Raw genomic sequence first — 26,045 nt, 5'->3', positions numbered from 1 at the left:
AAATCAACAAAATCCAAGAGCTAAATCCGCCAATCCACAAAATCCACGAGAAAACTCCTCAAAATCCAAGAGAAAAATCCACAAATCCAGTAGAAAATCAACAAAATCCAAGAGCTAAATCTGCCAATCCACAAAATCCACGAGAAAACTCCTCAAAATCCAAGAGAAAAATCCACAAATCCAGTAGAAAATCAACAAAATCCAAGAGCTAAATCCGCCAATCCACAAAATCCACGAGAAAACTCCTCAAAATCCAAGAGAAAAATCCACAAATCCAGCAAAAAAATACAAATACCGTTGGATTTTTCAAAAATCCACAAATACAATACAAAATCCACAAATCCAGTGAAAAATTCAAAAAATCCACTGGATTTGCAAATCCCGTACGTTTTTTAATGAATGTCCGACCCCTCGTGAAGTGGTCAAAGCCACCATAAATAAAAAGTATTATTGGCTTAATGAAATTCAACATAATATTATAGCTAAGATATCAAGCAATTTGCTACTATAAAATGAAGTCACAAAACAAAGAGATAAAATTCAGTGATACCGAATTTGTTGAGCATAGTAAGTGTAATATTACGTGTCAAATCATTAAACAGTTTTCGCGTAATGAATCTAAACCTGTACAGATTTAAGCCTTGTATAAAATGAGACAACTCTAACCTTAAATCACGGGAGAACGAAGTTGGGCAAGTGAAATTATACTTTGGGCCAAACTTGTAAAATCTCCCTAAAAATTTCCCTGAAGTATAAGTTCAGTTTTATTCTTTAAAGGGAATATAGCCTCAGGTATTTGGTGTGGAACACCAACGTTTGCAGCTCTAGCCACTCTTGCCTTTGACTTTAAAACTAATTGGCGCCACTGTACAGGGTAATTTGAAAAATTGAAGGGGTCTTCCACAAAGATTGCTTTACAGGCTATATTCCCTTTAAAAACACATAGCGGAAACAGTGTGGCTAGATAGCGATTAACTCTGGGGTCAGCAAACCGCCTTGAGTTTAAAAAATCAACTGGTATTCGGAGAAACCAATATTGAATAAGATTTTGCTTTAAGTATTGGCTCAGTAGGCCTATATTAAAAGGTGGGTAAAAATGTCGACCAACCTGGCGAAATTGGAATTTATATGGAGACGAATTTCCTGTCTCGCGTAATACTTTCTTATTGGTGTTTCATTAAATTCAAATTTTGCTGGGTGAGTCGCCATTTTTACCCACCTTTTAATATAAGCGTATTATTAATTAAATTTTTCTACTCTGTTATAAATTTACGAATATTAATTGGTTTAAAAGTGAATTCACCTTTTCACTAATTAAAAGTTTTAATGTACATTTAAGACGATCGGACTACCTATAATATTTAATAATAATAATAATCAAGGCACCATCTTAGGCCTAAGTCATCAAGCGACTTTTAAAGCCATTAATTTCAGGTGGCCGGGCTACAATGCGTAGGAGGGTGGTGGAAAGCCCTTCACGCCACGCGAGCTAACAGCTCCCTACACTAACTATTACCATTAACCTCTACAAGTTTTAATGGAAGGGGAAATCGAAGAGCTCGAGGGAAAAACCGTGAAACCAGTGGAGAGATAACTTGCAAACTCAACGCGGAAGGAGTTGTTCCAAGATTTCATCCAGTGCCACAAGCTGGGATCCAACCCGGTTCCGTTTGTTGCGAGGTGAAAGCGCTAACCACTCCGCCACCCAGGGCCCCCGTCTATCTATGGGGCCGCCAGTGATTTAAATAAATTATAAAAAATGATTCAAGGTTTCTGTATCGGTTTGAGTTCCTAATGGGTTAACAGATAATATGTATATAGCTGTCTCTGTTTACATGAATGATTCCTGGAAAGGGGGCGTGGATTTTCTTCGGGGAGGTACGAGGCGAACAGAGTGCTACATTCTTGACATTACTTATTAAGCAATGAGATTCATTTTTGACATTACTTATTAACCAATGATATTCATTTTGGACATTACTTATTAACCAATGAGATTAATTTTTGACATTACTTATTAACCAATGAGATTCATTTTTGACATTACTTATTAACCAATGAGATTCATTTTTGACATTACTTATTAATCATTGAGATTAATTCTTGACATTACTTATTAACCAATGAGATTCATTCTTGACATTACTTATTAACCAATGAGATTCAATCTTGACATTACTTATTAACCAATGAGATTAATTTTTGACATTACTTATTAACCAATGAGATTCATTTTTTACATTACATATTAACCAATGAGATCCATTCTTGACATTACTTATTAACCAATGAGATTCATTCTTGCATTACTTATTAACCAATGAGATTCATTCTTGCATTACTTATTAACCAATGAGATTCATTCTTGCATTACTTATTAACCAATGAGATTCATACAGTGTTACAAGGTGGAAAATTCCAGGTGGGCAATAGTGTGGAAAATAGTGAAAAATCCCGGCCTGGAAAAAAAGTGAATTTAGTGGCCAATTAGGCCAAAAGTGGCCAGTAAAAATTTTTATCACAGACAATTATAAAATAACAAGAAAAATATTTGAACACAGAAATTTAAGATTTGGGCTACTTAAGGTAAATATATATGCATAGGAATGGTCAGATTCTGATTAACTGGGTGAAAACTCGGAACAACTCCTTCTGCGTTGAGTTTGCTGGTTCTCTCCCCACTGGTTTAAGTGGTTTTCTCCCGAGTTCTTCGGTTTCCCCTTCCATAAAAACTTGTATAGGTTAACGGTAATAGGTAGTGTAGGGAGCTGTTGGCTTGATCTCGTGGCATGCAGGGCTTGCCACCACCCTCCTACGAATTGTAACCCGGCCACCTGAATTAAAGGCTTCAAAAGTCGCATGATGACTTAGGCCTAAGGTGGTGCCAGCTGATTATTATTATTATTATTAACTTTAGAATAGTCTGTTAATTTTTTTGGAAAATATTTTTACAATAAACTTCTTAAAAAAATAATTTCCAAATACTTTTTACCTCTCCGAGGGGACAAAGTCCCCTAGGAGGGGTTATACAATCACCGTGTCTGTCTGTCTGTCTGTGGGTCTCTTTCTGGAGGCGCGTGCGAAATTGATCGAGCCATTTAATATTGAAATATTAAGCAGCACAGCCTAAAAATATAACGCTTTCACAAGTATATCTTGGCTCTAGTTTAACTTCTTTTAGGCAAATCTCTGAACAGGTTTTATTGAAGCGTCTATTGACGAGCAAACTTTCTTGTTTTCGAAACGTACGTGACTCTTCGACCGTTACCTTCAAAGGTATATGAGTAGCCTCATAGAGACCAAAACACCAACCATCTGGTTCGCAGCGCTATTTACCGCTGGTGGAAGACTGGCAAACAAGAGACAATATAAAATATAAAAGAAACACTGTATTTATTTAAAGTTAGGGATAATAACTGTTTTGAGATGTTCCACGGGAATAATGGTCGAAAGACGTCAGATTTAGAGAACCAATGTTTTGATTTTTTTAGAGGTAAGGCGCTTATCGGTCGAGCGTGTGGGGGATTTGAGAGATCCCTAAGTATAAATTAACCCAGGTTTGCCACAGTACCTGGAAAACCTGGAATTCCTGGAAAAGTCAGGGAATTTGAAAATGGGTATAAAAGTCAGGGAATTTTAAAAATTCGTCTTAAAATCAGGGAAATGTCAGGGAATTTTATTTCGGTTGCAAATAGGAAATTTAAATAAAATATCGGTAAAAAAATACAAAAATTTGGCACAAAATAAGTCAGGGAAAATCTCCGGAGATGGTCAGGGAAAACCTGGAGAAGTATTTTAATAAAATATTTTATTCTGTAAGTATTCCGTTGTTATGTATTAAAGTATATAGTCGTATAGGTTATCGGAATTAAAGGAAGAATCGAAAATGAAAGAATTTACTTTCCACGTATAATATTTTTTTAAACTTGACGCGAAATTTACCATCATTAAGCCAATTCGAGCTTTTAAGCTTTTAAAGGACATTTTATAATGATAAATGTATTTATACTTATTTTATATGAAATTTTATACGTTCAAAACAACTTACTGAAAAAATGATGGTCCAGAAATTGGTAATTTGAACTTTAATAGGCGAAACTATAAAGTACAGGGGAGCTGAAAAGATGGTAGTCACGTGACTTTGTGGAGAACTGCAGCGCCATCTATCCTAAGAAATACGAACTATTATTCAGTTTATTTTGCTAATGGTGGTTTAAATTTTGATCGATTTATTATTTAAAACATTTTGTAATAGAAAAGTGTAAGTTAATTAGCTGTCTGCAGTATCTGGAAGGAATATTAATTTTCTTTAACGTCGCACGGCCAACTATTAACACGAGTTACCGAATCGAAGTTGGCTGTGAAAAGGTAGTCACGTGATTTTGTTTTCCCATTTTTACAAGTTGGTTAAGACCAAATTTACTTTATAGTATCGCCTATTATCGTCACTGTAAAAAAAATCAATATTTTTAAAGGCATTCATTTTAGTTGAGAACTTGAGAGGAGGCTAAATACGGGATTCATTTTAGTTGAGAACTTGAGAGGAGGCTAAATACGGGATTCATTTTAGTTGAGAACTTGAGAGGAGGCTAAATACGGGGTACGTTCAGTTACTCATTTTTAAAACAAGCGCTAGACTATCGATGGTTTTCGAAATTTCAGCGCTTACAATCGTGACGTCAGAAGTTGTTGAACGTTCTCAGTGAACCGTGATTTTTGTTACATTTGAAAATGGCGGAGGACATGGAAGAAATAAACAGAGGCTAAAAGACCTAGTTTCCTTCTGCCTGTCACCCTTTAAATTTACTTTCCTTCCAAACAAATACCCTGGTGGTAGGCCAACGTGTTCCGCTGTTGGCCCACCACCAGGGTATTTGTTTGGAAGGAAAGTAAATTTAAAGGGTGACAGGCAGAAGGAAACCTAGGCCTTTAACTTTAACTTACTATTTAATAAGAAACCCAATTTACGATTATAAATTAAACATTTGTCGTAATTAGTCATTAATAAACAAACTTAAGACCTTTTCACACGAGCCAACTTTTCAAATCAAAATGCTGAGTCAGCAAAAATGATCCATTTTTTTCTCGCGTACTTTTTTGGTGGATCAACTCATCGAACTTTTATTCACACGAACCAACTAGTTTACTCAACTCAAAGTTGACTCATCTAGTTGGATCAAAAAGTTGGCTCGTGTGAATAGACCTTTAGTAACTCTTCCCATCGCTGTCAGTTAATTTCGACGTAACTACATCATTTTGCTCCAAAGATGCCATCCACCAAAATCGTAATAATTTACAAAATCGTTGTTAAATTTATAGCAGAAGCCCTATTTAAAGAAAACCGCTCAATTTACAAAATTCATCGGGTGTCTGAGCCGATGACTTCGATTCGTAATCGCTGACAATCGTGACGTCACAACCGGAAGTCGTTCATCAACTTTTATCGGCTCCGATGACTTGTTACTGAACGTAGCCACGTTCTTGGTAATATTTAGCGTGTTTTTCGTTAATAATAGTTGGATTAGTTTTCTAAATGATACACAATTATTAAAAAAATTATTTCATTAAAATTAATATCAATGGTGCTATCATAATAAGGAGATCATTAGTATTGGATACTTAATAAATGGATTGACGACTCACCAACTCTTTGTCGCGACGGGAAGAGCTCGATATATAGTCTGTCTTCGTGTAGATCGTGCCATTCACTTAGCCATTATTTTACCAAGTGGTTTTCATGGCAACTGGTATTCATCAGGGCATTCGGACGCTAAATAAGGTGATTACTAAAGCGATTATATTTTAATTAAAGATATTTCTAGGTCTCGTAATTTGACGGTGTAGGGAAAATAATTGAAACTTATTCGAAACAAGGAACACTAGATTTCTGATTTGTAATATTTCCATTGCAATTCTGTACATTTAGATTTCCCGAGATTTGCCGAGAATTCTTTCCAGATTTCGGATTCATTTAAATATTTCGATATTTCTAAAATATGGGCTATATTTCTGAAATATTTCAAAATTTCCCATACTTTTTCCAATATTTACCATATTTCTCAAATATTCATTTATAATTAGTTAATAATCAGCTAGGCTAATACGCAAGGCACCACCTTAGGGCCAAGTCATTGATCGACTTTTAATGCCTTTAACAGATGGCCCATATTTCTCAAATAAATACCATATTTTTCAAATTTTGCCAATTTTTCTCAAATAATTACCATATTTATCAAATTTTGACAATTTTTCTCAAATAATTCCAATATTTCTCAAATATTTCCGTTATTTCTCAAATATTTCCAATATTTCTCAAATATTTCCGTTATTTCTCAAATATTTCCAATATTTCTCAAATAATTTCCTTATTTCCCATATTTCTCAAATATTTCCAATATTTCTCAAATAATTTCCAATATTTCTCAAATATTTCCAATATTTCTCAAATATTTCCAATATTTCTCAAATATTACCCATATTTCTCAAATAATTCCCATATTTCTCAAATAATTCCCTTATTTCCCATATTTATCAAATAATACCCTTATTTCCCATATTTCTCAAATATTTCCCATGTTTATCAAATATTTCCCTTATTTCCCATATTTCTTAATTATTTCCCTTATTTCTCAAACATTTCCCAAAGAAGTCGAGAATTTCAGTCCACGTTGCAAGACATTTATCGTGAGAAGAATAATTATGATTTGACTGGACTTTAAAACGATAAACTTTTTATCCGGGTTAAATTACCAGGATGTTAAGCCACATTATATCTCGTTGGGGTCAAAGACTGAAATATTGTGTAGGTATAATATAATAGCTCTATCATATTATACTTCGTAGATTTATTAGCGGCAGTGAAGTTTTTATATTTGTCGCGTTTCTAAATGAAGGTCGCACTCTTCTACGGCTATTTTGTTTCATATTTGGTCCCCCGCAGCATGTTAAGACGAAAAACTGTTTTTCGGATTTATTATTTAACAACCCGTTGTAAGCCATAGAAATAACGATAGTTTGGTGATTCTCCAAATATTCCAATTTTAATATTACTATACAGGGTGTTGTTTTGTTCAGATTTTTTACTACTTGAGGTAGAAAATTTAAATGTTTATGGTTAAGTTAATACACCGGATTACATTGATTGGGGAAATTTAATCGTTTTCTAAATCAATTTTACACTTTTGGAATTTTTTTTTCACCAATTGGTGCTAGCTCAATTTTGACACTTAAACATTTGTAGAGCATCATATTAAACCTATACGAACACCTTTGATTGGATAAAGCAAAATAAACTTTTTGTATCGTGGCAAGACGGCAATCATGGCAATCCATCGACAGAAACCTCCAATTAAGGAATAACTGTACTAGTTTTAATAACTGTACTAGTTTTAATAACTGTACTAGTTTTAATAACTGTACTAGTTTTAATAACTGTACTGGTTTAATAACTGTACTAGTTTTAATAACTGTACTTGTTTTAATAACTGTACTAGTTTAATAACTGTACTATTTTTAATAACTGTACTATTTTTAATAACTGTACTAGTTTTAATAACTGTACTAGTTTTAATAACTGTACTAGTTTTAATAACTGTACTAGTTTTAATAACCGTACTAGTTTTAATATCTCTACTAGTTTTAATAACTGTACTAGTTTTAATAACTGTACTAGTTTTAATAACTGTACTAGTTTTAATAACTGTACTAGTTTTAATAACTGTACTAGTTTTAATAAAATGTAAATGCCACACGCAGAATAGTTTACACGTTCAAAAACAATATTCAGGTTTTATTAAATACAATATTTAATTTTGAACACGCTAAATATTTGTTTAAATTATACCCCCATCGGCTGCAACGCAAGCTTGAGTTCGGACAATCCTATCATCAAATGCACACCCAATCATTTCTGGTGTTACTTCTTGACAAACAAGTTCCATTATCTGGCGAAGTTCGGCTCTCGTTTCAATATATGTGTTGCGGAAAACCTTTCTTGATTGAATCCCCATATAAAATGTCTAGCGATGTCAGATCGGGAGACCTTGCGGGCCAAAGAACTGGACGATTTCTTCCGATCCATCTGTGAGAAAGCTCGTTGTTCACGTCACTGTGATAATGCGGTGGGGCGCCATCTTGCGGAAACCAAGTTCGGCGTCTTTCAGCCAAAGGAAGGTCGTCGATTGCATCTGGCAGCTCGTTCTGCAAAAAACACAAATAGTTTTGGCAGTTGAGATTTCCTAGAAGGCCAACCCAAACAATTAAGCGCTGCAAATGAACTTGGTGTTGATTCGAATTCCCGGTGGGGGTTTTTGTCCTGCCATAGGTGATTATTTGGATGGTTGAAAGGTCCATCTCTAGAAAAATAACATCCGTCAGTGTAGAGAACATGGCGCCTAAATTCGGGGTCATCGCTCACCGCATTGAGCAGCCAGTTGCACAAGTCGTAACGCCTTGGAAAATCCCCATCAATCAGTCCTTGTTGAAGTGTAGCTCTGAATGGATGGTATCAACAGTGACATAATTACCAAAAGTGTGACAATCCCTGTACTTTCGTATGCTAAAGGTTTTATGAATGCTCGACTCGAGATCGACCACATAAAAGACTATTTATTGTCGCCTTTCTGGATCTTTATTTAGTTTATGGTATTATATCGAAGGTAGATGGCGATAGCATCTCCATAGAAAGACGAAATATAAAAAAAACTAACTTTGAACAGTGCTACTTAGTTCCTCCGTTCCTCACTACGAGGCGTTAATTGTTGGTTTTAACTTCCTTCCCTCCCCAAGGCATACTTTCCCTTCTTCCCTCCCAACTTGTATTTCGCTCGTAACATTCATTCAGAAATAGATCTGATTGACACACTTTTGGTAATTATGTCACTTTTGATGGTATCTATATTAGCGTAAAATGTTCCCAGCACGGTTTTTACTGCATCCTAAATCGGCACTCGTGGTCACGCAACTTCTCCGGGGGTATGCGGCAAAATATGCAAGAACAGAGTTCTCCAAGTCAAAGTTAGGTTGACCCTATCCCACGAAACCCAGGTTCTACGTTATCAAACTTTCAACTGACAGCTTGCTTAAATGTATTTAGGGACGGCCTTCGGTTTGGTCGTCACACTTTAAAAATCACACATACTCTTCTTGGACTTTGGGCACCTTTTACAAAGTACAGGTCAAAAATTTCGGGTACTCTCCGCTTTTGATGATGTTGAACCAAAAGTGACTTCCATTTAAATATCAAACATGTACGTGAACTTAAAATCGTTTATATCTAATTAGATGTTTCAAAATCCCTTCACAAGTTTTGTAAAAGCTAAAGATGAAATTTCACCAATCATTGTACCTCGGTGTATTTACTTTACAATTTCAAATTTTTACCTTAACTAAAAAAAGCACGCCATATATATCGAAAGATACAATCGTCGTGAAGGTTACCTTAGCTATATACTAGAAATATAACACGAGATTTGCTTCCAAACTTACATCACACCAACGTTGTCTGCATGGTACTAGGGGTACCCAGCACCCTGTATGGCTCTAAAAGTCGATTGATGACTAAGGGCTAAGGTGGTGCCTTGGGTATTAGCCTAGGTGATTATTATTATTATTATTATTATATAATCAAAGAACTTATACGCCTTTTTCTTTATTGACGCAAAACGGTAAAGTAGTATTTAATTTGAAACATAAAACACCTGTTTATTTTACCTTATGAACTGAAATAGTAACTGCAGAAATTACTTCTTCTGTATTCTTAAAAATAAGATTTTGTCTGCAAATTTGATTGAAATGGACCACACATTACTAGTGGACTTCATACTAGTCATGAAGCATTAAATACGCTCAATGCCTAGTTATTGTCGTTGTCATAGTGATAGTTAATACAAAAGGTGCTATGTCAAATAAAATTATTATTATTATTATTATTATTATTTTCAAATTGAATGCTTTTACCTCGAGAAGAGCTTATCTTCTTGCGCAGGACGTTGATTCTAATGACTACGCGTGTAAATATCAGTAATTATTTTGAACATAGTTATATTATCCCATTATTTATAGAATCAAAGTATGTTAAGATGTAATATATTTTTTTAGTTTATAAGCAGTTAATTAAAATAGAAATACAATATCGGTATTTAAAAAAATTTGAGTGTAAAAATATATGGTGTCTTTCCAATCTTGTTTTAAGAAATGAAATGGAAGATTATTTTACTCTTTTTAAAATCTCTTAGATTGGCGCGACATTTTTAAAACTCCTGTAAGCCCCTTTTTTCAAAAAAAACAAGCCAATTTCATTCTTTCGATTGAATCTTAGCTAATATAAAAGTCTTTCTTCTAACATTGTAAGTAGACTTAAGGCGTATTGATCCATCAGAAATTTCGTCGTCTAGACTCTCGCTATTTCCTTCAATTTAAGAGCAAAACACGTGTATAACTCGGAAAATATCAATTTCAACGGTAAATATTTCTTTATTTTATTACACAAGCGCTTTTCGGTCGTGGTGACGGTGCTGCGGAGAGTATTGTGTTCGCTGGAAAATCGATACGACTCTGTAACTACGGCCGCCTTAACAATCGCCGAGCGGGTAACATCGAGAGGAAATTAAAAGAGTCTTGGTTCATCAAAAATGAACGAATGAAAATGTGCCGGACTGTGGTCAGTAAAAACGTCGATAAGGAATTTGGAAAGTCACACATTTTACGCAAAACCCAGTAAACTAATGAGTTTGATCTTTTTTAACAAATAAATCGTCTTAATCTTTGCGCGAAATAATGTTTAAAAGTAGAAATTTCGGCTGTCGGGAAAATATTTAGTCAAATCGAGAACCAGCGTCAATTAATGTTCTAACAATACCCGGGCATCAGTTGTCGTAGGCATTTTCAATAATCAATAATTCCATTATTATAGTATACAATTATATTTCTATAGCTATTAAGCGCTTGAAACCTTAGTTAGTAAATCTAATATCTTAATTGTCTAAATTTTCTCATTTTCAAATAGAATTATAATTAATATATTTACAGCCTTTTTGTTAATTAACGTTTTTGGCTTTTCTTTATACATGTATAATTCATATTGAAAATAATTAATAATTCATTTACGGTTTCTATGGTTTCCGTTTAATTAAGTATGCGAACGAGATCTTTCTATTGATTGAGTTATTTAATTTATTCATTACGCTAGAATACAAAAGTAGTTTTTATAATTGAAATGAAGTTTCTTACTCAAACGTGAACTTTTAATTGAAATGAAGTTTCTTAAGTATTGATACATTAGGTAGATAGAGTATTACTTAAACGTGGAAAACCTCAAAAATATTGTCGTCCAACTAAAACATCCCAAAAACTTCCTAAGTTTAAATAATGAATAAAATTTATTTAAAAAATGCATACTTGTTAAAAAGGTATACATGGAAATGGTTTTTATCATTTTGGCACGATAACCGAGGGGATAACCGCGGTATTGGCTGGGAATCAGCTTGTTTCTTGAATTCGGTTAGAAAATGCATTGCTAACGGGAGCGTTCATTGTAAAAATTCGCTTGAAATATTTTCTTTTATAATATACAAGCAATGCTTACAGGAAAACCAAAATTTGGAACGAAACCATTAGAAGTTCGTAAATGAGGCTTTTATTTATTCTAGACGGCGTCAATTTAGACTTTTCGGCACGAAAGGAACAAAAACTTAATGATTTATTTCGAAAAAATGTAATAAAAAACACGAATGATTTGAAAGTTTTAATGTTTTTTTTTATTTAATTAAAAATTTCTACGTCTCATTATGATGGCTCCATCTGGGTAGGGTGAGCTCTAATGGCGTTAGCGCTGTGGAAAACCTGTCACCATTGGAAAATATGTATCGGTCTATATAATCATGGAGAAAAGATGAGGGTAAGGAGATGAAATAAGTGGGGTGCTTCGCTCCCCTTCCGTGCCGCTCTCCAACCAAAGTTGGGAGAATTGGGGGACGACAAAAAGGGGTATCCCAGTAAAATATTTGTCACGTGAACATGCTGTAGCTGTTACATGGCGCCCTCTTTCCATATAACAAAATACATCTACAAGGCGTTCAAATTATTTATTATTAGTTATTAGTTATTATTAGTTATTATTATTAATTTCAATATAATTATGGATCATACGTATCATAAATCACGTAATTTTAAAAAGCAGTCAAAGACACAACTAAATAACATCGAAAAATGTAAAAAAAAAAATAAAAATAAATGGTAAGCCTTGGTGTAAATAAGTTCACAAACTTCAAATAACTTTTCTTTTTAGCTATTGGTTTTAACAAAAAAATTCTAATTGTGAAATCTCAGCGTTTTCAAAAACCCAAACCGTTAGACCATGGCCATGGCATGGCCTAGAGGGAGCCAGGTAGCTAACAATATCACGTGACAAAAGTTTTACCTGGATGCACTCCCTCTTTTTTTTCAAACCCCATCCACCCGTTTGGGGGAGTTTGGCATCAAAAGCCGGGTAGAGTTTCGAAAATCAATTCATCTCCCTACCCTCTTTTCTCCATGATATAATGTTTACTAGGTTTTAACCATGTAAACTGAATATCTGTATGTGTTTTTCTCATTTATTATTTTATTCAACATTAAATTTCTCTTATTAAATGGACTTTCTCTTTAATATTGTTTTTCTAATTTTAAACGCATAAATACGATGTTTTTTAGCTTACAATTCGGTAACGTTAAACATTAATTTTCTGTGGCTTAACCTCTATATTGCAGGTAGCTATTATTATTTTTTAGCTTGGTAGGTCTGTTTTATTAAGTTATATAAAAGAAAGAATGGCTATCGAGAAAGGGGCAGACTTTTTCAATAATCAAGGCAAACGTCCATTTATCAACAGAAGCGTAGTTTTTAGTTTTCAAAGACGGAGAAAATATGAAAATTTTCACCGTAAAATTACGGTAAAATTGGAACCAATGCTTTGAAAATAGTAATCAAATAGTGTCCAATCCAACCTACAATGGCATTTTTATTTGAACTAAATAATAAGCTCGAGGGCTAAGTTATTGTGGCGCGCGGGTTAAACCATTTTTCTTTACTTACACTAACCCAATAAACATATTTTAAGCCCAGAACTTCTAGTGGAAATTGATTTAGAACAAAAATACCGAATTTAGGGGGAAAATCACGATTTTACCAATAAGAAACATTAACTGTGGCTCACCACATATCGGCTGTGATCAACCAATACTGTCGGCAGGGCCGGATTATGACTTTATGGGCCCCTAGGCCCAAGTTAATTTTGGTGCCCCCCTTCAATAGCGAGCGAAGCGAGCTAGGCGCTTCCTCAATTTATACGTGAGAAATGGAACGAAAATTCATTTTGCTGCCAGATTTAGTATGTCGTCCGGGGATAGACGGCAGTCCGTCAGAGAATGTGACAATCAAACGTTTTTGGTTCATAGGGGTGGACGCATTTACTAAAATTACTCCGGAAAATATTTTGTGAAAAGCAAATGATTAAAGTTTTGTACTTTTATTTTTTTCGGACCCTTTTTGTGACCCTTGTAGGCTTGGTGCACTAGGCCCAGGCCTATTCGGCCTATTGGTGAATCCGGCCCTGACTGTCAGTGGTAGACGCCAACCTAAATTAGCAACCTAATCGAGATTTATCTTCCCTCGATTAATATCCTCATTTGGGTAAAGGGCAAAACCACTTTGCGGTATCTTAATGATGAATTCAGGGCGCGCTACATTTGACTTCGATTCTGTCTCTGGCCAGTTGTTAGGCGCATGCGTTCCTAGTTGAAGGTTCAATCAATGGCAAATGTTGCTAAACCTATAAGCTTCTCATATCATTAAAAGCCAGCAGGATCCCGGTAAATGCTAGAGATAAATGTTGCATTAATTGATTCTTGACTCGGAAGGGGACAAATTTTATAATTACCTGATATAAATCAATATTAACAATGAACTAGTAAAACCTTTTTAATTTCGACAAGATAGACTTTTCCATAACGATTAAAGGAAGGCCAGGAAAACCCGCGTAAAACACACTAGCACCGTTGTAATGATCTTAGTCGACCATTAAACGTAAACTTTGGTTAAGTAAACAACTCAACTTTTAATGTCCTGTAGTGGCAAAGTCGAGGGCAGCTGCTAGAAATTCCCTGCGTGCTTTTATCGGCTGGGCGTTGTTAATGAAGTCACCTTGCGGTGGATAAATGGATCGTATGTCCGATTTGGGTTTTATTTAGAAGTTTTTAAAGTATTTCAATGAGAACATTTCAAGGTAAATTAATATTATATCATAATTCACTGACTAACATTGACTCCATTAGAATACGAATGAAAATCTTTACTGATACTATTCCGGATTTAGTAGTTCATTTAAAAAGTATATTTGCAGCAGGGATGCTCAGATGGACGATCTACAAAATGTGTATCTCAAAAATACCGGGTGTTTCAAAGTTATTCAAAATTTTTAAGGAGTTGTAGGGGAAATGCTAACATTAAGGACGTAAACAAAACGAGGTAACCAGCGTAAAAAAAGTAAACTTAAGCAGTATTTAAAATCCCTATTGCTTGGTTTTGTGCTTGTTGCAACCTACTACCAGGGGCTAGTAGGCCACACTTTGAAGCTCTCTGGCTCATCGTAGAAAAATGGGGGAAAAATAGGCGTACTTCTCAGCTCACCCCTACATAACCTTTGGAAACACACTGTATACTAAAATGTTTATCTCAAAAATATATTTAATATCATAATACAAAATAACTAGTATAAACATGGGGATATCGACCTTGAGAATGGCCATCTTGACCTTCAAAAAAGCGATTTTTAGGATATGAAATTTGGTCACCTCTGATTTACATCAAACAATATATCGCTAATAGTAAAATCAATTTTTTAAATAGAGTTTTTCACCGTTGCATAAAGGTAAGACGTACCCATTTGCATCTTTTTATTGGGAGGAATTTGGACGAAGGGTTACTTAAGAGGTTGCTAATTGAAAGTGATGACTCCGCAAAGAAATATGTTAAATCTTTCCTCCGCCCTTCTTCTAGTCCCAAGTTCTGCCTTTGAAAAGAAGAGAAAGTGGTTCACAAACATAGGAGCTAAGATGGCGCGTCAATTAGTTTTAATTTATGGAAATTACGCTGGTTCCATGAATAGCATTTCTGTAAACCTAAAATTCACAATTTAGAAAGAGTGGAGGAATAAATTTCTTAAATCAAAGTGGAGTTGCTTTAGTTCAAAAAATAAATGATGAAAGGTTTATTACAAAAACCAATTTAGATGATAATGATATTGTTCTCAAAAACCCTTTTCAAAAGGGAAAATAGGAAAACCACGGAAAGATTATCACGAAAGAAAAATAACCAAGAATAATGAATGCCAAACAAAATGTTTTGGAGATATAGTAAATTAATGTATCTCAAGCGATTTGTCTGTTTTAAAATTTAATAAAATATTATTCATTCGAAAGTATTCTCAATCTAAAGCACTATTAAATTGTTCACAAAATTTGTTGATTCTGGTGTTTCTGCGCTTTTGGCATTAGCAGCATATCATTTACTTAACCTATTTCTTTAATGCTTAGCATGATATTCTGAAAATCACTTGTTGTGGGATAAGAATAACTTTTTTTTGCGTTTAGAAAAATCATTCCAGCAGAACCTAGTTAAATCGTTCAGTAAAAACAAAGTGTTCTTTTTTTTTCGTTGAAAAAGAGAACATAACCAGGCTGATTTAATTTTCCAAAATTCATTTATTAGTAACTCTGGTTTGTTGAAAACATTTGAAATTGCGGTTGATTTGAAATGCATTGGGCTTGCGTGTGTTAGTCCGGTGGCGTGGATCCAACACCAAATATATAAAATCGGTGCCGGACAGAACGGCTAAATTAAAACGGCGCATGCGATAAAAGACTAAAAAATTAAGGCTAATAAACAAACGGCGAACGTATCCAAAAAGCCGAAAGATAAAATAAAAAAGGCTAATACCAAAACGTCTAAAAAATTACAAAAAGATAACGCGTCAAATAAATAAAGGTTTAGGTGCAATAATAAAATTTTTATTTGCGTAATTGTCTAAGAGAACAGCAGTTATGTTTACTTTAACTCAAAAAGGTAAAGAATTGTTATTATATAACGGATATTCCTGACAAATGCCAAAATCTTACGAATATTTTTTTGACCTCTTGTGTGACTGGTGTGGAGATTATCAACCGAAAATTATAATGAGCGACTATGAACTGTCAATTATTAACGCATTTAAAAAATATTTTCCGGCTACAAAGCAACAAGGCTGTTATTTCCATTTCCAGCAAGCAATCTTTAAGAAAATACAAGATCAATCTGACGTTTATAATAGTTATAGAGAAAATAGCTATTTTCAATTCCACATGAAATATTATTCTGCACTCTCATTTTTTCCAATTTCAGAAGTTCACAAAGGTTACGAAGAATTGCGTAGGATCGAATTCTGTGGAACGTGCACGAAGCTGTATTAAATGATACAAGTCGCACCAATAATGGTGCAGAAGGTTTCCATCGAGGGTTCAGTTCGCTGCTTGGAGCATGTCACCCGTCGTTTTATAAATTTGTCGAAGGAATTCAGACACAGCAACAATTAACTGAAGTGCATCTGGCTAAAATTGACTTCGGGGCTGGAGAAGGGCAAAGAAGATTTTAAAAACCGTACACTTGAGAAATTCTTTAAAGGAATTGCTGGCAATATTTCATTTCTATAAAAAAATATGACTTTTTAAATGAAATAAATTTGAAATTTTTTACGTTTTTTTTGACGTTTTGATATTAGCCTTTTTTATTTTATCTTTCGCCTTTTTGGATACGTTCGCCGTTTGTTTATTAGCCTTAATTTTTTTAGTCTTTTATCGCATGCGCCGTTTTAATATAGCCGTTCTGTCCCGGATCCATATAAAATGTTTTCAAGATTCTTTGTTACCAATACCTCAAGAATCGTTTCCCTTGTTTTAGATCATTTTGAAAAGTTTTGAAAATATTAAGGCTTTTCTCACACAACTTTCAATGTCTTCAAATTTTCAATGGCTTGAAACATAATGCTAAAACTAAAACATTCATCGGAAAGAAGTGTATTCGACCATAGAAGGTTTCTGTTAAACATCATTTAAATATCTGCATGACATAAGTCACTCACTAACTAAGGAGTTATTCTGGTTAATACTACCGACTTGTTTCTTGACCTTGCTTTAGCTTGAATTGAAATAACTTGGCCCAACAATTACTCCGGTACTCAATCATAAATAGACGTTCATTCTTTTGAAAAATCAGCAAACAGAAATAATGAATATATTTTTTATATTTGGTTATATTTCAATGCATCTCGCATTTCCTGCATGAATTTCTTCTTAAATCCAGTCTCCACTTTGAAAGTCTTAAACTATTTGTTGAATGACTCTAATTTGGTATGACAGGGTCCGTACACGACCTGGAAAACCTGGAAAAGTCAGGGAATTTGAAAATGATTCCAAAAGGCCAGGGAAAAGTCAGGGAATTTGAAAATATTTCCAAAAGGCCAGGGAAAAGTCAGGGAATTTGAAAATTATTCCAATAGGTCAGGGAATTTGAAAATGTTTCCAAAAGGCCAGGGAAAAGTCAGGGAATTTGAAAATGATTCCAATAGGTCAGGGAATTTTAAAATGTTTCCAAAAGACCAGGGAAAAGTCAGGGATTTTGAAAATGGTCCAAAAAAGTAAGATAAATTTAAAATTATCCCAAATGAAATCAGGCAAATACATTTTTGAATGATGTATTAAAAATAAATAATCAATTTGACAATTTGGTCAGGGAAAACGTGGAAAGGTCAGGGAATTTAATTCCGGAAATTTTGTACGAACCCTGTATGAACTGTTTCATATGGATTGACAATTGTGCATTAAAGCCACCTGAAGTCTCCTGCCATTTGAGTATGCCAAACGTAACTGATGTAGTAGCAGAAACTACTTCAACTTGATAAAATAGTCAAATGGTTTTCCTGCAAGATTTCTTCCCTTTCATATTCTTCCGCGATTAATTCAATAGCTTGTCTCTACTGAACATAAACTCTTATATTTCGGAGCAAAATGAGCATTGGGATAGAACAGAATGTTTTGAATAATTTACGGTTGCTTAATTTGAAAATAAACCTTTCTATATAAGTCATTACGCTTGCCGAACTTGTTTTAATGTATCGCTTTCGTCACGAGATACGTAGGAGTTCAGTTCAGGTTTGATGGTTAGATCTTTATAAACAGGGCAACTCGTCGAATTTTAATTCATGTCTTGTTCAACTATTTAAAATGTTCCACGCGCTCTTTTAATATTTTAGCGTAAAAGGACGTGCATTTTTTTATTTCAAGGAGCACGCGTGAAATCGCTCGAGCTCTTTTACTCTAAAATATCAAGACGCGCGTGGAACTTTTTTACAAGTTGAATAAGACATAATTAGAGTTTATGCTAGCTAGGAGACACAAACACAAGGAGAACGCAGCTAGCCTTTAAACACGCTAACGAAGGGTTGTGTACGAATTTCATTGGACGAGCGTCACGAGCCTTTTCGCTGAACGTTTTACTGGCGGGGGGAAGACAATTTCCGAATTTTCCCCTTCCGACGGCAGCAGGCGCTAAAGCGTCTAGCCAATGAAAAACGTACACAAGAAAATCCACGACTTTTGACGGGTTGCGTTCTCCTTGTGTGGGGTGTTGTGTTTGTTGCTCCTAGATGCTAGCGTCTATCGGCTATCATAGTGGAACGTCACTTCTACGTCACGAGTGACGCAACCGATACATCTAAACAAGAAAGCCATTATTACTTTATAGAAAGGCCTATTACTTAAACCTCAGCAAAAAATCTCTATAAGCAGCAGACCCGACGTATATCACGTCCAAGCAAAAACCGAAGAAGACTTAGTAATTTTACCAGCCATTGCCGGAGTGTGAAAAGTCTTTCGTATTCACGCTATTGGATTTTGCACTCCAGATCCACGATGGGCATTTTTTCAAAATTAATTGTCAGCTTACAAGTTGTCCATGCGAAGCGTCTCGTGTTAGCCTGACTTGTTTGTAATTCGGGCTCTTCTAAAGAGCGGCTCAAACCCTGTTAATAATATACCCAATCATATTAAACGTGTTCACTGATAGTGGACCTCATCTCTTGCACAATTTACCAAAGAAAGTGTGTGCTCTCTCATTCGTTCTATTTAGAATTCATTACAGCTATAGCAGGGCCACCAGTGGTCCTATAATTCCTATAAATCCTATATTTTGAAAAATGTCCTATAACATTCTATATTTTTAGGAAAATCCCCAAAAGGTCCTATAAAATCCTATAATCTTGATATTTTTCTCATTTCAAATCCCGCCACTCATAATGTCAGTGAAATTGTTAGATTTAGCTATAGGATAAATTCCTATTCAAAGTCATTCTAGCCTATACTTTTGTTATTGTTAACATGGCTAGCTACTAGTATATTTTTGTGATAAAATGGTTAAATTTTTTCTATTGTTTTTTTGAGTGAAAATCAAAGATTTATTTAACTAATTATAGATTTTGTTTTTAAATGCCTAAAGTAAGTAAATAAAATGGCATATATAGTCCTATAAAATAATATAATTTTGAAAAAATAGTCCTATAAAGTCCTATATTTTTAGAAATACAATCCTATTTTTCCTATAAAAAATTGGAAGATTTGAGTGGGGCCCTGCTATAGCTCTTAAATGCTCAGCTCAATAAATAATAACACATTCCACTCTTCTCATTAAACGGCTCACCCAACATATAATACACTCTTAAAAAAAGGGTGTATTTTCAAACCTTTAAGGGTTTTTTCTTGTCCCATATTTAACACCTTAACAGGTTTATAAAGGATGTTATTCTACACCTTAAAAGGTAGTTTTCCTGCTAGGGTGTTTATTTACACTGTTTTGGGTGCCCATGTCCTCCGTTTTGGTTCGTTTGTTAACAGTTTGTGGTATAAAACTATTCCCTTCAGGGTTATTATCTACCCCCTCTAGGGTACAAGACTACTCCTTTTAGGGTACCAAACGACTTCCTTCAGGGTGTTACACTACCCCCTTCAGGGTTCTACAATACTCCCTTTAAAGTTTTGAACTACTCCCTTTAAGGTTTTTAACTACTCCCTTTAAGGTTTTTAACTACTCCCTTTAAGGTTCTAAACTACTACCGTAAGGGTGCTACAATACTCCCTTTAAAGTGTTAAAATACTCTTTTTAGGGTACTAAACTACTGCCTTAAGGGAGCTACACCCTTACCAGGTGTTAAATCACTCAATTTACGGGGTAATATAACACCCTTTATACACCTTTCCAAGTTTTTAATTTGGGACAATAAAAATCCTTTAGGCCGTTTAAATTAACATTAAAGAGTGTTTTTTACAGATATCACACCCTTAATATATCATTAAAAAAACCCTTTTTTAAGAGTGTACTAATTACAGATATTTAAATATTTCATACCCATTTCAACAACAAAATAAATTGTAACTATATACACAATGTAAAAGCGAAGATATGAATGTCCATAAAATATAAAGGCAGCACTGTTCTTACCCACCGAGCATGCCCATAGCTCTGCACGAATACTTCTTTCCCCCAGATTCGGCGATTTTTAAAATACGTATGTAAAATTTTAAGCAATTTTTAAAACCAAGGGTTATTGAGTAAGTTTACAGAGTCATTGTGTTAGCTATGGTTTAGAAATGAGATTGCCGCGTACTTTATACATAGAATGTAGATTGAAAATTATCCATCACAAAAATATAAATTAAATATTCTGTTTATTGAACAAATCTCGGTATCAAATTGTTCGTTTTTGTTCTATACAGAGTGTCCACTTAAATATGCACCAGGGCAAATATCTCCAAAACAGTTTTAGGTACGAATTTCAATGACCTTGAACCATGTCTTCAAGGTCATCCCAAAACTATCTCGAGAAGCGTAAGTGTTAGAAAGTTGGTTCCCATTAGAATTGTGTTCCCGTCACGTTTTAGATCTAAATAGCGTTAACCCGATCGGATTCGAATAATAGGAAGTCGAGAAAAACGTACGAAAATCACAAAGGTCGTCAAAGGGAAAATTGCAAGAAAGCGCTAGTAACTCCAAAACAAGGCGTGCTACATTATCGAAATTTGATAGACAACCCCATCGTGGTGGGAGATTTTAATATTCGGAAAATTGTATGAACTTGAACCATGTCTTCAAGGTCATACTAAAATTATCTCGAGAACCATTAAATCGAATTTTCCAAATTAGGTCTTTCCCTTCACACTCTTTGCGACCTAAAAATTTAAAATTCGTCCCTAAAACTGTTTTGGAGATACATTTTAGTGGACACCCTGTATGAGAATGTTGAAATTGAAAAAACGTTATAACGGTGAAACCTTCTGTTAGCTTCGAAAACTTCGTCTTTTAATGAATTCATATCTCGGGCGCAAAATAAACTAAATTGAAATATAACAGTTGTTGGGTTTTTAAAAGTGTTTTAATTTTAATAAATAATACAACAAAAGAATCTATAAGGCACTATAAATATTAAAAAGTCAAATTTTAATAATTTTTAAAAAATAATTAATAGTCTAAATTGGAAATGTGCTCTGATGAGGTATTAAAAGATTACCTATTTAGTAAAATGAAACAAATCCCGTTAATTTATGCTAGAAACTCACATAAAATGTTTTTAATGGCTTTATCAACTTTAATAATTAATCAAAAATGGCTCTGATCGAATTCGAGCGTACATTTCACAGTTTTATTTAAAAAAAAAAGAATTATTGTATGAAAAGCCAAACTTCAAGGAAATCTCCCCTAAACAAAAATACAAATCTGTCTGTACAAACGAAAGTGGTTTTTTGAAATTGCTTTTTCAGCATCCTACGTTTTCAAATTCGAACCGTTACTTTATTTTTGGACTACATTAAGTATTTATTTTTGCGCGATACAAATAAACTGAAAGTCCCATAAAATCCATGTTTTTGCATTCAATTTTGCGTAGTGGCTGCGGGTCATTGTTCTAAAGTAGACAATAGCGCGAGTGAAATTTGAACTCCCAAACACATTTATAATGCACGGTAAATGGTTTAGTAATTCACCTATTTGGTCGCGGCACGATTTCCACCCACCGCGATGAGATCATTTCGGGGGGGGGGGGTCAATTAACTTCCACTTCCCTTTTAAACAGTGACAAGTGAATGACCTTTGGCACTAGCATTACAGGGGTATCGCGACACACGAAACGTGGTAATGTCAACGAACCTTTTGATTTACACGTGTCGAAACGGAAATAGCAAAACATTATCACACTTTTAACACAGTTAAAGATATTATCAATCATTGTTTCGTAGATATAGCTTTCACTTTCGAAACCAATCTGGAAGACAGTAATCGTATATGTTTCTTCTTCTATAGAATTATTGGTGTTTTCTACATAATTTGTGTAGAAAAATTTATGTATTTATAACTTCTTAATTTTTTTTATTCTGTAGAAAGTTAATATATAAGATATATATATTTTTGTAGAAAATCTTTAGAAATTCCATAGAAACAATTCTATAGAATTTGTACAGAAATTATGAATAAGAAATATTTTTTCCTATATAATTTTTATAGAAAAGTCTAAAGTGTAAAGAAAACCCTAGACTTTACATAAGGCGTTATAAGATTATATAGAATATTTATAGAAATATTTTGTAAGGGATGACGCCAATTAAATGTTTCCAAAATAGAACAATTATTGCTTTAAATTGTTCAATCACATTCTGCGCCTGAGTGACTGGCGTTAGCATGTGATTTTTTTACTCCCTTTAAATTAATATTTATAAAACTACGAAATTATATTCTAGAAATGGATAAAAATTTATTTATTCGGGTAAAAGTATAACCAACACTGGGATTTTTAGTGATGCACCTAATGTAAACATTTCTAGTATACAAGCAACAACAAGGCGCAGAGTTACCATTTTTAATATACTTTTAAAACTAATTATATTTAGTATAAAAAATTTTATAATTTCTTTTAAAAAATAAAATTTTTTAAGTGTTATACTTAAATTTTCTGTTGTTAAAAAACATTTTGTCAAAGTTTTTGAAAACTTTAAATTAACGTCTGTAATAAATACTTTATACCCATTTAATAGTACATATAATACGTAATTAAAAGCGTTTATTTAAAAATAATTAACCTCGTGCGTAGACATTCTGAAAAGTATGTCGTTATCGCTCAAGGTTTTTGGTATATAATTTTTACACGAGGAAAAAAATGATGATTGAATTGAATAATATTGCGAAATTAAAATGAAGTTGATCTTGTTTCTTAGGTCCATCAAGCCCGAATCGTGTTCATTATATCGAGTGGAAAGCCGAACCTTTTCGCGTTCTCCGATGCCGTCTCAGCCCAGTGATGTTCTTAGAATGCGGTTCGGCTGTAGCGACCAAGCCCTGTTCCGTGGTCATTTATCGCTTATCTGATCAAAAGAAGCCAGAAGTCCGGAACAAAAAGTACCAGTTAAGTTTCAAGTTGGCGAACAATTACTTGCGCCTGTGCGAGAAGAACGACACGCGAAATTGCCTACTGGCCAACAGCGATTCCGGAGCGGACGCTCCGAGGCATGCGTCTCTGGAGTCGCCATTTATGAAGCAGAGCAAACGGCACCGCGTCATGCCCGCTGTCATCGAGAATGGCGTCCAACCCGCGGATTGCTCAAATCAGAAAGAGTCGAGGACTTCGATGGAGATCGGACATCTCTGGAAGAAAGCGTTTTTGGAAGACCGCCCGCGAAAATTGGGCTCGTCGCCGCCGCCCAAAGCCGCCGAATTCAAAGACTCCAAAGGAAACGTTTTCGAGACACCGATCAAACCCGTGTTGAAGAACAACGCGAATACACCCAAAGACATCAGCCCCGAAAATAACAAACCGTTGGGTATTAAAGTAGGGATTAAAAGTCGTAACGGTTTGACGAAACCCAAAGACGTCGCGAAGACGAATTATCTGATTAATACGCGCAGCGAGCGTAAACGGGAGTTGATCAATAATCCCCAACCCAAGATATTCAATCGCAAAAGAACGTTGAGTTCTTTGAAACGGAAATGGAGTTACGGCTCTGAGACGCGCAGAAAACGTTTGCTGGAGCCTCAGTACGAAATCGCCAAGGCTAAAGACGACGACGCCACGAAGAACTCGACGCGAATAATACTCAAGACGAGAAAGACCGCGGTGGCGCCGATGAAGCCCAAAACGGAGAAAGTCCCACTTGACGATTCGAATACGACTGCCGAAGCCAAAGCGAAAAAGGTGTCTCCGTTGACGGTGTACGCGAAAATAGAGGACAATAGGGTCACCGAAATCAGTTGCAAGAGATATCGGAAAAGAAATAAGAGGAAGGCGAAATCGACGGCCAGCGTCGTCGCCAAAGACACCCCGGTCGACTTCAACGTGCTTTATTCCGTGCTGCCCAGACATGAATCGGGCGCCGTGGCAGTCCGAGAAACCATGGATTTTCTCATTAAAGAGGTTCTTAGAAAAAGCGCCTACAGCAACGAGGACGATTCGTTCAATACCGAGTCGGAAGAGCTCAGAGATTTAGTTTACGAATTTTGCGTCGAAAACAATTACGTCTACGACGATTTTCGAAATTTTGGTGAACTTTTGACCTTCAAAGTAATCGACGGTAGTAACGAACCAATAAACCCGGAGACGAAGGCGAAGAGACGTCGAAGAATTCGCTCGAGTCCGGTGGATAGCGATGAAGAGTGCAATTACGATTTGCTGTCTGCCATTATTCGCAGTCGTCCACGTTCGCGAAACCTAAATAAAAACGCGTCGACCGAGCCCAATGTGAAACTAGAGGTCGTGATCAAAGAGGAGTCGCCTAGTTGCGGAGAACAGCTCGGATCGAGTGGCGTCCAATTACGTCTTAGTTCCAGCGACAGCGATACGTTACCCGCGAACAATAGCGACGTTGATTCTTCGTCCGAAATCAATTTAGCAACGCTGAAAGTCGAAGTGGAGGAAAACGAGGACGTCGAGGACATGGACAGTAGCGCTCTTGCTTTTCCCGACAATCGCGATGCCTTGGATGATTTTCAGAACGAAATATTCTTTCCCACGAGCGAAAGTGAACCGAACCAAGACGGTGCTAACGCGACTTTTAGTGATAACGACCAAAGTGTATCGTCATGCCACGAGGTTGACGGAATCGACCCGCGCTTATCAACGACACCCGTTGCTATTATTACTCAAGATATTCAAACCAGTGACATTAATGAACTTGAACGAAATGAAAAAGAAATTCTTTTGTCAAAGTTGGATCTCAATTGCGACGATTCTGACGATTCCGATACGGATAACTTAGTGATTTGGTAAGTACATTTTTCGCTTACACTATTTACCTGGTAAATCAATGTGTCCACTAGAGCCTTTAAAATTTTCTACCGTAGCAATTTAACCGGCCACCCGAACTCAAATGCATTTGAAGTCGCTATACGACTTGGGCAAAGGATGGTGGTTTGTGTATTTATCTAGTTGATTATTATTATCTGTGTTGATGAAGCTCAACTCATTAACGCGAGTAATCTGCATAATGCAGACTGCATTTTTCAAACATTTAAGTGTACCTGGGATCAAAGAAGAACGTTTTGCCGCTAGTGGCGTGACCGAACTACCGATCCTCAAAACAGATAGCGTCTGTCTCTCTATTTCAAAACACGCGTCATCAAGGCTACCAATAAAATAATCAGGCGCCGTCTGCTTGAAGGATTTCTCGGTCGGGCACGTCACTATTGACAAATGATTTTTGTTAAATCCCCATTGTAGTCAAAGTTGGCATTTACTTCAGATCATTGTTTAAGAAATTCTGCAAATAACGAAAACTGAAAAGCGAGAAAATTTAACAATCCAAATCCTTATTTCATTTTTTTTGCCAAAATTTACAAAGGCCCGATTGAAATTTCTAATCATCTTTGCCAACGATATTTTAATGTAATGATGACTAATTATTAAAAATGGCTGCACTTACTGCTAAATTAAAATATTTACAGTGAT

At 35.1% G+C, this 26,045-nt stretch overlaps 1 protein-coding gene across 1 annotated transcript in view; it reads left to right on the top strand.

Moving 5' to 3' along the window:
• LOC149960227 (uncharacterized) overlaps positions 1 to 26,045 on the top strand; it is a 64,927-nt gene that overhangs the window by 24,280 nt on the left and 14,602 nt on the right. The window contains exon 2 of the mRNA XM_090166604.1: positions 23,323 to 25,363. Within this exon, the coding sequence (XP_090022730.1) occupies positions 23,406 to 25,363 (1,958 nt within the window). The 5' untranslated portion in view covers positions 23,323 to 23,405. The remainder of the gene's footprint in view (positions 1 to 23,322; positions 25,364 to 26,045) is intronic.

The sequence above is a fragment of the Leiobunum rupestre genome, chromosome 2 (genome assembly GCF_980474605.1).
Source record: "Leiobunum rupestre chromosome 2, qqLeiRupe1.1.hap1, whole genome shotgun sequence".
NCBI lineage: Eukaryota > Metazoa > Arthropoda > Arachnida > Opiliones > Sclerosomatidae > Leiobunum > Leiobunum rupestre.
The sequence above is the reverse complement of the archived record's forward strand: the minus strand, read 5'-3'. Positions and strand labels throughout refer to the sequence as shown.